The 15293-nt window shown below is 43.3% G+C and overlaps 1 protein-coding gene across 1 annotated transcript in view; it reads left to right on the top strand.

Annotated features, from left to right (window-relative positions):
• TRPM7 (transient receptor potential cation channel subfamily M member 7) overlaps positions 1-15293 on the top strand; it is a 1269618-nt gene that overhangs the window by 150539 nt on the left and 1103786 nt on the right. The window contains exon 6 of the mRNA XM_069222535.1: positions 8815-8939. Within this exon, the coding sequence (XP_069078636.1) occupies positions 8815-8939 (125 nt within the window). The remainder of the gene's footprint in view (positions 1-8814; positions 8940-15293) is intronic.

The following is a 15293-nucleotide window of genomic DNA, read 5'->3' on the forward strand; positions in this document are numbered from 1 at the left end:
GCAGTGAAACTGCACACACAGGCCTTGCAATGGCAGGCCTGAGACCAGGTTAAGGAGCTACTGAAGTGGGTGGCACAACCAGTGCTGCAGGCCCACTAGTAGCATTTAATCTACAGGACCTAGGCACATATAGTGCACTCTACTAGGGACTTACAAGTAAATTAAATAGCCAATCATGGATAAACCAATCAATAGTACAATTTACACAGAGAGCATATGCACTTCAGCACTGGTTAGCAGTGGTAAAGTGCCCAGAGTTCAAAAGCCAACAACAACAGGTTAGAAAAAATAGGAGGAAGGAGGCAAAAAGTTTGGGGATGACTCTGTCACAAAGCCAGGTCCAACAATTATCATGTCCTGTTGGGGTCTTGTTTAAAGCCCTACCTCAGTACGGGCAACAATAACAAAGCTGCACCAACATTGCACATGAACAAAATGGATGATAAATGGCTTCGAATGGCAGGTGAGGGTGGGTGGAATATATGCTTGCTGATGGCACGCTTCGCTCTCATGACAAGTGGAAAGAAACAAAGCCTGATCTGTATGCACACTCGTGTCTGGCAAAAAATAATGAAAAAGTCTGGACTAACAGAATACAGTATACAGCCGGCCGCAGACCCAGTATTTCACAATTTTAGATCTAAAGTGCTGCAGCAGTAAAAGCTTGTGTAAAGGATCTGTGCTACGCGTAGAAAACAGTAGGCTATTTTAATTGATTTTATGTAGCATTTAGTACCACAAACAAGGTGCCAAAGCACATTGTGGATCCACAGCAAGCTACCAAGGCAGGTGGTCTAATAAAATAAAAAAGAAAAATAACAAAACTGCTGTGATAATTTTGTGTTCGATGGCATGTGTAGCTGCAGATACACATGCTGTGCACATCCCGCCATCTAGTGATGGGCTCGGAGTCTTACAAGTTGTTTTTCTTCGAAGAAGTCTTTTCAAGTCACAAGATCGAGGGACTCCTCCCCTTTCAGCTCCATTGCGCATGGGCGTCGACTCCATCTTAGATTGTTTTTTTTCCGCCATCGGGTTCGGACGTGTTCCTTTTCGCTCCGTGTTTAGGGTCGGAAAGTTAGTTAGAATCTCGGAAAAATCATCGGTATTGTTTGCGTTCGGTATCGGGTTAGTTACAACAGATTGACACCGACTTTAGAAGAGCTCCGGTGGCCCTTCGGGGTTTTTTTCGATCCCCCGTCGGGGCCTGGTCGGCCCGGCCACGTGTCTCTTCAAGGCTGATGGAACGGACCCCATTCCGATTCTGCCCAAAATGTCACAACAAGTATCTGTACACAGATCAGCATCTGGTCTGTAACTTGTGTTTTTCTCCAGAGCACAAGGAAGATACTTGTGAAGCCTGTCGAGCGTTTCGGTCGAGGAAGACATTAAGAGACCGAAGAGCGAGAAGACTGCAGATGGCGTCGACGCCGACAGGACAAGGGCGTTTCGAGGAGGAAGAGGAAACCTTCTCCATTCAGGAGTCTGACTCAGACGAGCTTGAGCCCAAAGAAACGCCGAAAACCGTGAGTAAGACGTCGAAACATAAAACTCCCGAGAAGACCACAAAGGCCCAGGGGACGCCACCGCCAACAGGCCATGGCTTAACTCGAAAAATAGGTGACCGATCATCTGCTCTGAAAAAGGGCACGCTTGTGTCGAAGTCATCCGACTCCGGTCGAGATACCGGCACACAGCAATCTCGGGCCCGAGACAGCGGCTCCGAGCAAGTTCGGTACCGAGACATTGGCACCGAAATGGGTCGGCACCGAGACACCATGACGCCGAAAATAAAGAAGGTTTCGTCAGAGCGCAAAAAGGCGACCGAAAAGGTTTCGATTCCGAAACACCCAGCCTCGGAACCAAAAACAGGTTCCTACACAGAGGAACAGGGGTTGTCCTCCCAAATGCAAGGACATAAGTTCGGACAAGAACTTGAATCAATGGAGCCAGACTACACTCAAAGAAGGCTCCATATTCAAAAGGACACAGGGAAGATAAGCACTCCTCCCCGAATTAAAATGAAACGAAGGCTTGCCTTTCAAAAAAAGGACAAGCAGCCACAGGCAAAGGTGGCAAAACAAACAACTCCGCCACCATCCCCACCACCATCAATGCACACATCACCGGTAGCCACTCCACCATTGATGCAATCCCCGACTCATACTGCAATGAGTCAAGATGATCCCGACGCATGGGACCTTTATGATGCCCCGGTATCAGATAACAGCCCAGACTGTTACCACCCTGCGAGACCGTCGCCACCTGAAAACAGTACATCCTACACACAGGTGGTCTCAAGGGCAGCTGCTTTTCATAACGTCACCTTGCATGCAGAACCAATTGAGGATGAATTTTTGTTTAATACACTATCCTCCACTCATAGCCAATACCAAAGCTTACCTATGCTCCCTGGAATGCTAAAACACTCCAAACAAGTATTTCAGGATCCTGTTAAAGGCAGGGCAATAACTCCAAGGGTGGAGAAAAAGTACAAGCCACCGCCAACGGACCCTGTTTATATTACGCAGCAGTTAACACCAGACTCTGTGGTTGTTGGGGCAGCTCGCAAGAGAGCAAACTCTCACACCTCGGGAGACGCTCCACCTCCAGACAAGGAGAGTCGCAAATTCGATGCTGTGGGGAAAAGGGTTGCAGCACAAGCAGCAAACCAATGGCGCATTGCCAACTCACAAGCACTTCTGGCAAGATATGATAGAGCTCATTGGGACGAAATGCAGCATTTCATAGAACACTTACCCAAAGAGTTCCAGAAAAGGGCACAACAAGTGGTGGAGGAAGGACAAAGTATCTCAAATAATCAGATACTGTCAGCAATGGATGCAGCAGGTACAGCTGCAAGGACTGTAAATACTGCAGTAACAATAAGGAGACACGCATGGTTGCGTACGTCAGGATTCAAGCTGGAAATACAACAAGCGTGCTGAATATGCCTTTTAATGAACAGCAGTTGTTTGGGCCGGAGGTGGACACTGCTATCGTGAAACTTAAACAAGACACTGATACGGCAAAAGCCATGGGCGCACTCTACTCCCCACAGAGCAGAGGCACTTTTCGCAAGACACAATTTAGGGGGGGTTTCGAGGTCAACCCACAGAAGCCACAACCTCACAAGCAAGGCCCACTTATTAAAGCCAATATCAGCGGGGAAGTTTTCGGGGGCAATACAGAGGGGGACAATTCCAAAAAATAGAGGGAAGTTCCAAAGTCCCAAAACTCCTCGAAACAAGCAGTGACTTCCACGTCACAAATCCCCAACGCATGACACCTGTGGGGGGGAGACTAACCAAGTTTTACAAACATTGGGAGGAAATAACAGACACTTGGGTCCTAGCAATTATCCAGCATGGTTATTGCATAGAATTTCTCAAATTCCCTCCAAACGTCCTACCGAAAACACACAATATGTCAAAAGAACACATGGATCTTCTAGGACTAGAGGTCCAAGCGTTGCTACAAAAAGGAGCAATAGGATTAGTACCAATTCAACAGAAAGGAACAGGAGTTTACTCTCTATACTTTCTCATACCCAAAAAGGACAAGACTCTAAGACCTATATTAGATCTCAGAACATTAAATACCTACATCAAATCAGATCACTTTCACATGGTGACATTACAGGACGTAATCCCACTGCTCAAACAACAAGACTACATGACAACACTAGACCTAAAGGACGCATATTTCCATATACCGATACATCCTTCACACAGAAAGTACTTAAGGTTTGTATTCCAAGGGGTACATTACAAATTCAAGGTGTTGCCATTCGGAATAACAACTGCGCCAAGAGTTTTTACAAAATGCCTGGCAGTCGTAGCTGCACATATCAGAAGGCAGCAAATACATGTGTTCCCGTACCTAGACGATTGGTTAATCAAAACCAACACGCTAGAAAAGTGTTCACAACACACAAAGTATGTCATAGAAACCCTCCACAAACTAGGTTTCTCAATCAACTACACAAAGTCACACCTTCAGCCGTGTCAAACACAGCAATACTTAGGGGCGACAATCAACACCGCAAAAGGGATTGCCACTCCAAGCCCACAAAGGGTACAGGCATTTCACAATGTAATAAAGGCCATGAATCCAAAACAAAGAATACAAGTCAAAATGGTGATGAAACTCCTAGGCATGATGTCCTCATATATAGCCATTGTCCCAAACGCAAGGTTACACATGCGGCCCTTACAACAGTGCCTAGCATCACAATGGTCACAGGCACAGGGTCAACTTCTAGATCTAGTGTTGATAGACCGCCAAAGATACACCTTGTTTCAATGGTGGAACAATATAAATTTAAACCAAGGGTGGCCTTTCCAAGACCCAGTGCCACAATATGTAATAACAACGGATGCCTCCATGATAGGGTGGGGAGCACACCTCAATCAACACAGCATCCAGGGACAATGGGACACTCAGCAAAGACAACTTCACATAAATCACTTAGAACTACTGGCAGTATTTCTAGCACTAAAGGCATTTCAACCCATAATAAGCCTCAAACACATTCTTGTCAAAACAGACAACATGACAACGATGTATTACCTAAACAAACAGGGAGGGACACACTCAACACAGTTGTGTCTCCTGGCACAGAAAATATGGCATTGGGCGATTCACAACCACATTCGCCTAATAGCACAATTTATTCCAGGAATTCAGAACCAGTTAGCAGACAATCTCTCTCGGGATCACCAACAGATCCACGAATGGGAGATTCACCCCCAAATACTGAACACTTACTTCCAAAGTTGGGGAACACCACAAATAGATCTATTTGCAACAAAAGAAAACGCAAAATGCCAAAACTTCGCAACCAGGTACCCACAGGATCAGTCTCAGGGCAATGCGTTATGGATGAGTTGGTCAGGGATATTTGCATAAGCTTTTCCCCCTCTCCCACTCCTTCCATATCTAGTAAACAAATTGAGTCAAAACAAACTCAAACTCATACTAATAGCACCAACTTGGGCAAGACAACCCTAGTACACAACACTACTAGATCTTTCAGTAGTGCCTCATGTCAAACTGCCAAACAAACCAGATCTGTTAACTCAACACAAACAACAGATCAGACACCCAAATCCTGCATCACTGAATCTAGCAATTTGGCTCCTGAAATCTTAGAATTCGGACATCTAGACCTTTCACATGAATGTATGGAGGTCATAAAACAAGCTAGAAAACCTACAACAAGACATTGCTATGCAAATAAATGGAAACGATTTGTTTATTACTGCCATAATAATCAAATTCAACCCTTACACGCATCTGCAAAAGACATCGTAAGCTACTTACTGCACTTACAAAAGTCAAAGCTAGCTTTTTCATCCATTAAAATACATCTCACCGCAATTTCAGCTTATCTGCAAATTACGCATTCAACTTCACTCTTTAGAATCCCAGTCATAAAGGCTTTTATGGAAGGCCTAAAAAGAATTATACCACCAAGAACACCACCAGTTCCTTCGTGGAACCTCAGCATTGTCTTAACACGACTCATGGGTCCACCGTTTGAACCCATGCACTCATGTGAGATACAATATTTAACGTGGAAAGTTGCGTTTCTCATTGCCATCACGTCTCTAAGAAGAGGAAGTGAAATACAGGCATTTACCATACAAGAACCCTTTATTCAAATACACAAGCATAAAGTAGTTTTACGAACTAATCCAAAGTTCTTACCAAAAGTCATATCACCGTTTCACTTAAATCAAACTATAGAACTACCAGTGTTCTTTCCAGAACCAGATTCTGTAGCTGAAAGAGCACTACATACATTAGACATCAAAAGAGCTTTAATGTACTACATTGATAAAACAAAACAAATACGGAAAACAAAACAACTGTTCGTTGCTTTTCAAAAACCTCATACAGGGAATCCAATATCCAAACAAGGCATTGCCAGATGGATAGTTAAATGCATTCAAACCTGTTATCTCAAAGCAAAAAGAGAACTGCCTATAATACCTAAGGCACATTCAACTAGGAAGAAAGGTGCTACTATGGCCTTTCTAGGAAACATTCCAATGACTGAAATATGTAAGGCAGCCACATGGTCTACGCCTCATATGTTTACCAAACATTACTGCGTAGATGTGTTAACAACACAACAAGCCACAGTAGGACAAGCAGTACTACGAACTTTATTTCAAACAACTTCAATTCCTACAGGCTGAGCCACCGATTTTGGGGAGATAACTGCTTACTAGTCTATGCACAGCATGTGTATCTGCAGCTACACATGCCATCGAACGGAAAATGTCACTTACCCAGTGTACATCTGTTCGTGGCATGAGACGCTGCAGATTCACATGCGCCCACCAGCCTCCCCGGGAGCCTGTAGCCGTTTCGAAGTTGATCTTGAACATTTGTAAATTTGTAAATATATCACTTTAAACCACATTATGTACATACATATTTACTCCATTGCATGGACACTATTACTATAATACACAACTCCTACCTCACCCTCTGCGGGGAAAACAATCTGAGATGGAGTCGACGCCCATGCGCAATGGAGACGAAAGGGGAGGAGTCCCTCGATCTCGTGACTCGAAAAGACTTCTTCGAAGAAAAACAACTTGTAACACTCCGAGCCCAACACTAGATGGCGGGATGTGCACAGCATGTGAATCAGCAGCGTCTCATGCCACGAACAGATGTACACTGGGTAAGTGCCATTTTCCTTATTTATCCAGTTGCCTAAGCTTAAACTTTCTGGAGGACACACATTACTTTGAAATGCTGTTTAAATGTTGTAGATAACTAGATAATTTGTTGGGTTTCTATGCCAGCCACACAGTTTCGGGGAGGGCAGTCGTTAAGGTACATGGATTTGTAGCTGCGGTTAAACAGTGCAACTGTCACTTGACCTTTTAACATACACCAATATTATTATAAAGTTATTTGCTTCCATCCAAATACATCTCTTTCCACATGCTTTGTACTTGTAATGCTTTGCATTAACATACAGCATTCTCTTAAGGCCAGTCCTATCGGCATTACCAATGCTTATTAGCCTTCTAAGCCCAAAATGCTGTTTTACCCACCCACCCACCTACCTACTGTGGCTTTCCCCTACCTCAAAGGATGCTTCTGTTGAGTGGAGATGTGTGTGTGGGACGGGTAGGGGAATCGGAATGGGGCGACGGGGATGGGTCTGAATGGGGCAAAGGATGGAGACAAGACTCAAGTCCACAATGCGAAAGTCCGGTGACGCCTGGGGCTATTTTTTTTTTTTATTTTTTAAAGCTGCTTCTACGGGGTCGAAATTGCAGGGGAAACAGACCCTTAGAAAGCTCACATTCAGTACTCAGACACATGCATACCTTTCACCCTGTTAGTAAAATATAAACTACCTATCCCTCTCTAGCTTCCTTTTTATCTATTTTGTGCAGCTCTCCTCCCTATCTATTCTCCATGCCACACAATTCACTACACAAATACACTCCGCACCACACAATTTCTCCTCCGCACAGTTCTGCAACTAACAATTCCAATACAACCCATAGAATTCCACACCACATCCACTGTACTCCAAAACAAAACACATGGGTAAAAAAGCATTGTCATTTACAACGCCAATAACTCTAACACTCACAAATGTGAGACCCATTGCATTGCAAATGCTTGTTTCCCTTTAGTGGTCCTATGTGGGCTTTAAGTTAACCCCCTAAAACCTGTCCATGGTGTTTTGTACTTTAGGATTCTGTTGTTCTCTATCAGGAGTCATGAGTAAAAAGCACTCTTAGACAGCATTTCACAGCACAAGTGTCCAATGTTACATTGAAAAGAGTAGGCCAAGCTCAGTGAGTCGAGGGGGTTGTATGCTTTGCCTGTCCTCCTCAGCATTGTGAGTTTTTATCATGTGTATTTCTTAAGACTGATACACTGATGTTTGCTCCTTGACTATATTGGGCTAGAGCTGAGATTATTAGTGTGTAGGTTTATCTAATGGAATGCTGTGTGGCATTGTTTGACTGTACTGTTGAGTATATATGTTTAGGAAAGTTGTGTTGTGGTGATCTGGAATGTGATGAAGAGTTCAAATATTGTTGTCTGTCTTGTTGATATCCTGCTTCAGTGGTGTGATGAGGGGAGCTGTAGTATGGAGAGGTTTGAATGAGATCGGTTGCAGAATGTATTGTGGTGTTGTAAGGTGTGATGTCTGTTCTTCTGATGTGGATGCTTCTCGGAAACTGGGGGGTGGTGTAAATTGACTGCGGGAGTGGAATGATGATTGAGGTGGGAGAATTGAAGAGGTAAGGTTTGATAATCTGATAGAGGCAATTGTCAGATTGAGAGGGGACCATTAACACTGCACCTAGAGCATTATTTTTCAGGGTAGAAAAAAGGATGAGTTTAGAGCAGACGTATTTATTTTTGTTTTTATTTAATTGGGCGAGAAGTTTAATTATAGGGTTATGTATGCTGTGTGGGTGTATTGATGTTATGTGAACTGAATACTGTGATCAGGAGTTGGAATAGAGTTGAGGAAAGAAGTTTTGGTAAATAAGAGATTTATGAGTATAGTCCAAAGGAAGAGATGCTTGGTGGGTATGGAGGATGCTAGAAAACGGTGCAGAAAAAGCACAATTCTCCATAGTAGACCATACCCCAACTCATGATTTGGCGATGTGCTCTTGGATTTAACTTATGAAGTTCACAGAAATGCGATCCCTGTTTTCTTTATTGTCACTGCTAACAAAAGCAATTGTGGTTGTATTGTTTATACAGTACTGTTTATTACATTAGTATCAGTATCTGCATTTTATTTGTAAACAGGAGTTGCAAAACATGTTGGTGATGCTCTTAAAGAACATGCTTCCAGATCCTCTCGAAAAATTTGCACTATTGGAATAGCTCCATGGGGTGTGATTGAAAACAGAAACGACCTAATTGGAAGAGACGTAAGAAAATAGTTTTTACATTTATGCTTCTTTATTTATTTGGTCATGGAGTTATACCTGATTGGTCTTAATCCCCGTTTACATAGAGGAAGTTTTTTTTACAAATGTTAACTGAGCTTCTACCTAGTTAAGAGTAAAAGAGCAAGTAAAAGAAGTGGGTCCAGGTTACAGCATAGAAATGAAATACAAAATTGGTGCAAGTCAGTGGAGAGAGAACCATTTGGGTTGGAAAGTCTGACATTGGGAGGTAGTTGAAATAATTTATTTTTACAGAACGTAAGCTTATTATGTGAGTGTGTGTGTGTGTGTGTGTATATACAAATATATTTATATATATGTTCGATGGCATGTGTAGCTGCACATACACATTCTATGCATACCCCTTCCGACATCTAGTGTTGGGTTTGGAGTGTTACAAGTTGTTTTTCTTCGAAGAAGTCTTTTTAGAGTCACAGAATCGAGTGACTCCTCTCAGTTCCATTGCCCATGGGCATCGACTCCATTGTTAGAATGCTTTCTTTCCACCATCTGGTTCGGACGTGTTTCCTCTTGCTCCGAGATTTCGATTCGGAAAACCTTATTTGTCGGTATTGTTTCGATAACGTTTGCCATCTAGCGTTGAACCGGTAGTAGCGTCAGAACCTACTTTTTTTTTTTCCCAACTCTGGCCTATTCGGATCTACCACGTGGAAAGCCTGATAGATCAGACTCCATTCCGATTCTGCCCTCAGTGCCACGCGAAGTACCCCTATACAGACCAGCACTTGGTTTGTAATTTGTGCCTTTCTCCAGGTCATTGGGAGGAAAATTGTGAGGCCTGTCGATCATTTTGTTCATAGAAAACTCTCAGAGATAGCAGAGCTAGAAGACTCGCAATGGCGTCGAAAAGCAGTGATCATCTCAACGTGGCTGAAGAAGAGCAGGGGCAGACAGCAGTCTTCATCTGAGACACAGACTCCGAACAGGAATCGGAGGACGACAGACCCATCACAGCTGGACAGTATGTGAGTACGTCTTCCCTGCACAAAAGACATTTAAAGGCCTTGGGTACACCACTGTCGAAAGGCCATGGTTGGGCCCGAAAAAAGACTGTCCGCGACAGTCCTTCGGGGTCGGCACCGAAAAAGGCTACTCCTTCGGAGTTGAGTAAATCTGTCAAAGGCTTCATTTTGGACTCCAGTAAAAAAAAATATTCTTCGGAGTCAAAAATTCAGCAGTCTGCTTCGGAGTAGAGACCTTCCACTAACTTTTCGGGACCGACGAAAAAAAAAACCTTCGGAGCCGAAAAAAACCTCATAAACAGAGGAACAAGGACTTTAAAAATAAAATAAAAGAGAGAGAGAGTCCCATAAAACCTCTGAGGAAAAGCCTGATATTGAGCCCATTTTACAAATTACGGATGAGAGACAATCCAGAATACACATCCATAAAGAGACAGGAAGAATTTTCACTGCATCTCCTTTAAAAACAAAAAGAAAGCTGGCTTTCCCAGAAGAACTGGACTCTGTGCAGCCACCAGCAAAGGTGCAAAAACAAAGGAAGCCAATACCTCTTCATACTTCTCCTCCACATTCTCCACAATTATCTGTCTCACCTCACACCAGCCCACCACCAATGCCTTCTCCAACACATTCATCATGCTCACAGGGAGATACGGCAGACCATGGGATCTTTATGACCCTGATCCCATCCCAGATAATGACCAGGATACTTCTTCATCAAAACCATCTCCACCAGACAATACCACTGCATACAATCAGGTCGTATCCAGGGCAGCAGCTTATCATGGGGTAACCATGCATTTAGAGCCATTGGAAGAAGATTTCTTATTTAATACACTATCATCTACACATTCCAAGCACCAGTGTCTCCCAATGTTACCAGGCATGGTAAAAACACGCAGACCAAATTTTTTGTGTGCCTGTAAAATCTAGGATTATCGCACCTAAAATCGATAAAAAGTATAAGTCTGCACCCTCTGACATGGATTACATTACTCACCAGATTCAGTGGTAGTCGGTGCAGCAAGAAAGAGGGCAAGTAGCCAGTCTTCAGGAGATGCACCTCCTCCTGATAAGGAGAGTTCTCCAAAGGACCACCGGTACGGATAAGGATAAAAGCCACTCCAGGCAGCATCTGTTTTTTTTTTTTTTTAGCCAAGTTGTTATGGCAGGAGACAAACAAGCAGATAACATGTTTCATCCACAACATGTATTGGTCACGTGACCTGCAGTCCAACTCAGTGCTTTTTATATACATCCTTATGTGCAATAAACAGAGTAGAAAGACTATACATCGGGTGTCATTAAATTCTGCAATCGAATGTTTAATTTTGAGTTAATGTTCCGCATAATGTACTTCAGTCATAAAAAAAATATATAAATGCTTCACTTATCCATTAAAAGCTTGAGGCTATAGTAGCCACTTCCTGATTTCCATTATGCATTTGTTAATCACTTTTGCATTAATTTTTCTTTTGCAAATAAATATTGATCATAATCATTGTTATTTTGAAAACCCAAAAACATTATATGCCATCTCATTCATCTCTGTATTAACATGCATGGTTTCAAGTAGCCAGTCTGTCCATTTCATACTGTAATTGGTGTACTTCAGATTCACATCATCCCTCAGTTAGTACTCATGAAATTTCGTTTCCATCATTAAGGTGCTGTGCATAAATGTAGGAAAATGCCCCTTGTTGCAGTTACCACCCCACGTTTTGCCTGATATTGATGCTGACTTGACAGAGTGTGCTTGGGACCCTGCTAACCAGGCCCCAGCACCAGTGACTTTCACAAAAAAAAATGTACCATTGTTTCCACAATTGGCAGACCCCTGGCACACAGAGAAGTCCCTTGTCAAAGGCACAAGTGGTACTAAGGGCCCTATGACCAGAGAAGGTTCTTAAAAGCTGCAGCATGCGTTGTACCACCCTAAGGGACCCCTCACCTAACACATGCACACTGCCATCGCAGATTGTGTGTGTTGGGGAGAAAAAGGCAAAGTCAACATGACATCCCCCTCAGGGTGCCATGCTCACAAAACACTGCCTGTGGCATTGTTAAGTCACTCCTCTAGCAGGCCTTAAAGCCCTAAGGCAGGGTGCAATATACCACAGATGAGGGCATAGTTGCACGAGCAATATGCCCCTACAGTGTCTGTCTGTTCTTAGACATTGTAAGTACAGTGTGGCCATATTAAGTATGTGGTCTGGGAGTTTCTCAAAAAGAACTCCACAGTTCCATAATGGCTACACTGAATACTGGGAAGTTTGGTATCAAACTTCTCAGAATAGCAAACCCACAATGATGCCAGTGTTGGATTTAGTAAACAGTGCACGCAGAGGGCATCTTAGAGATATGCCCCCTGAATTTGACCTAATCCTTCAGTGCAGGACTGACTGGTCTGTGCCAGCCTGCCACTGAGAGACGAGTTTCTGACCCCGTGTGGTGAGAACCTTTGTGCATGGCCAGAAACAAAGCCTGCACTGGGTGGAGGTGCTTTACACCTCTCCCCTGCAGGAACTGTAACACCTAGCGGTGAGCCTCAAAGGCTCAGGCTTCGTGTTACAGGGCCCTTCAGCTAGTGGAGATGCCCAACCCCCGGACAAAGCCCCACTTTTGGCGGCAAGTCCAGAGAGCTAATTAGGAAAAACAAGGAGACACCACCACCTCAGCCAGGACCACCCCTAAGATGTCCTGAGCTGAAATAACCCCCTCCGTGCAGAATCCTCCATCTTGGTTTGGAGGACAGGGACCAATAGGGATAGGAATGTGCTCCCCTTCCCAAAGGGAGTTGAGCACAAGGAGGGTGTAGCCATCCTTGGGGACTGTAGCCACTAGCTACTGTCCTCTGACCCCTAAAATGCCCCTAAATCGTGTATTTAAGGGCTCCCTAAACCAAGCTTCAGGATTCTTCTGGATTGCAGAATTTAATGAGACACCTGATGTATAGTCTTTCTGAACCAAGATAGTCAGATTCCGGATAAAGGACTGCTTAGCGGAAACCCCAGCAGAGAAGGAAAGGAGACAACAACTTACTTGGCCCCAGCCCTACCGGCCTGTTTCCTGCTTCAAAGAAACTGCAGAAGAAAAGCAAAGCGTCCTGCAGGTCTAACAACCTCGGGAAAAACTCCAGAGTACTGCCTGCATCACGGAGGATCAAGAACTCTCGTGGACAGCGGCCCTGTCCAAAGAAGAACAGAAAAAGAAACCTCTTCTGAAGGACTCCCACCTCACTCCAGAAGCTTGAGTCTTAACCACTTTGCACCAGACGCCCATGGCCTGAGTCCAGGTGGCCCAACCGACCAGAGAGTACCCCCAGGTGAAGATGACCAAGTGCCCACCCTGGGTTGACCTCTCTACCCCTTTTCGACGCCTGCGAAGGAAATCCAGAGGACCCTCCCTGACCGCGACTGCCCTGGATGAAGATAACCAACGCCAAAGTTTACTTCTGTACTGAGTCTTGTGGTTCTAGTAATAGAGTAACAAAAGTATATTTTTCTATGTAAAATCCTATTAGTCTGAAGTAAAGTCATTTAGGGTGTGTTTAGTTCTATTACTCGTGTGCGTACAACAAATGCTTAACACTACCCCCTGATGAGCCTAACTGCTCAACCCCACTACCACAAATAGAGCATTAGTATTATCTATTATTGCGTCTGTCAAGCATCTGGGGAACCCCTGGACTCTGCACATTGTATCTTATTTTGAAATAGTATATACAGAGCCAGCATCCTACAATAAACCCAGAGTCTATTGTAGCCCTTTGCAAAGTAGCAAAGTACTACGTTATCTGCCATACAGCAGACCTATATGTCACCCATATAATTTCATATTTACAAACTTTCATTCACTCATTGAACATGATTTGTTGCAGTATAATTAAATAATAGCGGGGACATCACTGAATGTTGCTCTTTTCTTATGCTCATTATATAAGTCCTTGATCATCTTATGTGGATCTTGTTATGGTAGACTATTATTCAACAGTCGGTTTCCTTACATAGTCATTCATTTTCAGTTAATTAGACATTTGATTCATAAGTGCACCAATTTCCTACGAAACATAATATGACTTAATTATGTATCTTAATACCCACAAAAGCTTCCTTAAAAAAGAAGTAACAGTGTGTAATATTCCTTTAGTTAACCGGCTCGTGACTTCGGAGCACTGTACTTTTATTTAGGCGCACGCCGCTCTCGCGAACCGGTTTGACGAGAGACGTTCAATTTTAGAACGTTCTCGGGGGAGAAACGCCTGCAGAAAAAACAGAGGCATTTTATGGAAGCTGCTTAGGAGGAGCTGCTGGATTGTATTTCTTCAGGGTGGTTTCTTGAAAGCAAATAAACTTTAATAAGTTTACTTACTTGCGGGGTCTGCTTCAGTCTCCACATTGTGGCGACGAGAGAAACCATCCACACAACGAACCCACGGATAAGGATGAGGTGAGAGCTTTCCACACGTCGAACTCCTAAGCTTAAACTGCACAGAGAGAATGAAAACCCCACCTCAACAACTAGAAGGCTAACTTTAGACACTGGAACTGTTTTTTCATGTCCAAATCCAGTCGTCTTTTTTTTTTTTTGTTTTCTGTGCAGCTACAGGCATTTCAACAACTTGAACGCTAAACTTATTACTGGAGCTGTTGTGGATCAAACCTAACCTAGCCATTTTCTGTCTCCAAAAGAATACTGATTAATTTATCATACTCATTGGATGGTTTTTATAATATTTCTGACTTTAGTCAAATTGACAGTTTACAAACATAACACAGTTTCACTGGAATCAGTATGCAGGCTGTTACACCACCACCACCACCTTTCCTGGAGACTCCTGGTGAACCACCAATTATATTGAAACGTTGGTTTGATGCATTTGGAACATATTTTGGGGCGTTAGAAGCTACAAGATTTAGACCTGAAAGAAAAAAATGTCTTTTACTACACTCGATTGGCTTTGAGGGGAGATCTTCGTTTAAACATCTACCAGACATACAAATACAGCAAGACAAAGAACTTGAGGAATTCCAACAAGCGGTAAAAAAAACTGGAAATGAGATTCAATGAGCCCCCAAGTTTAGTCGTTTTAAGACACAAATTCTTCAAACGTACACAGAAATCCAGTGCATGTGGTTTCAAATAACATAAACTATGCACCCAACCAAACCCTCCCCCAATAAAACAATTCTACAACTCATTTCAATCCAAGAAAATGCAGAAGTCTCATTTTCCAAATAATTTATAGATGTGCGAACAGTTCGTTGTCTGCATTCATCCCTATAGAAGTGATATACCCTGCTTCCAAGATAAACCTGGATTCCAGTGTATGCTGTGATGTTACTCTAGCCCC

The sequence above is a fragment of the Pleurodeles waltl genome, chromosome 3_1, assembly GCF_031143425.1.
Source record: "Pleurodeles waltl isolate 20211129_DDA chromosome 3_1, aPleWal1.hap1.20221129, whole genome shotgun sequence".
Lineage (NCBI taxonomy): Eukaryota > Metazoa > Chordata > Amphibia > Caudata > Salamandridae > Pleurodeles > Pleurodeles waltl.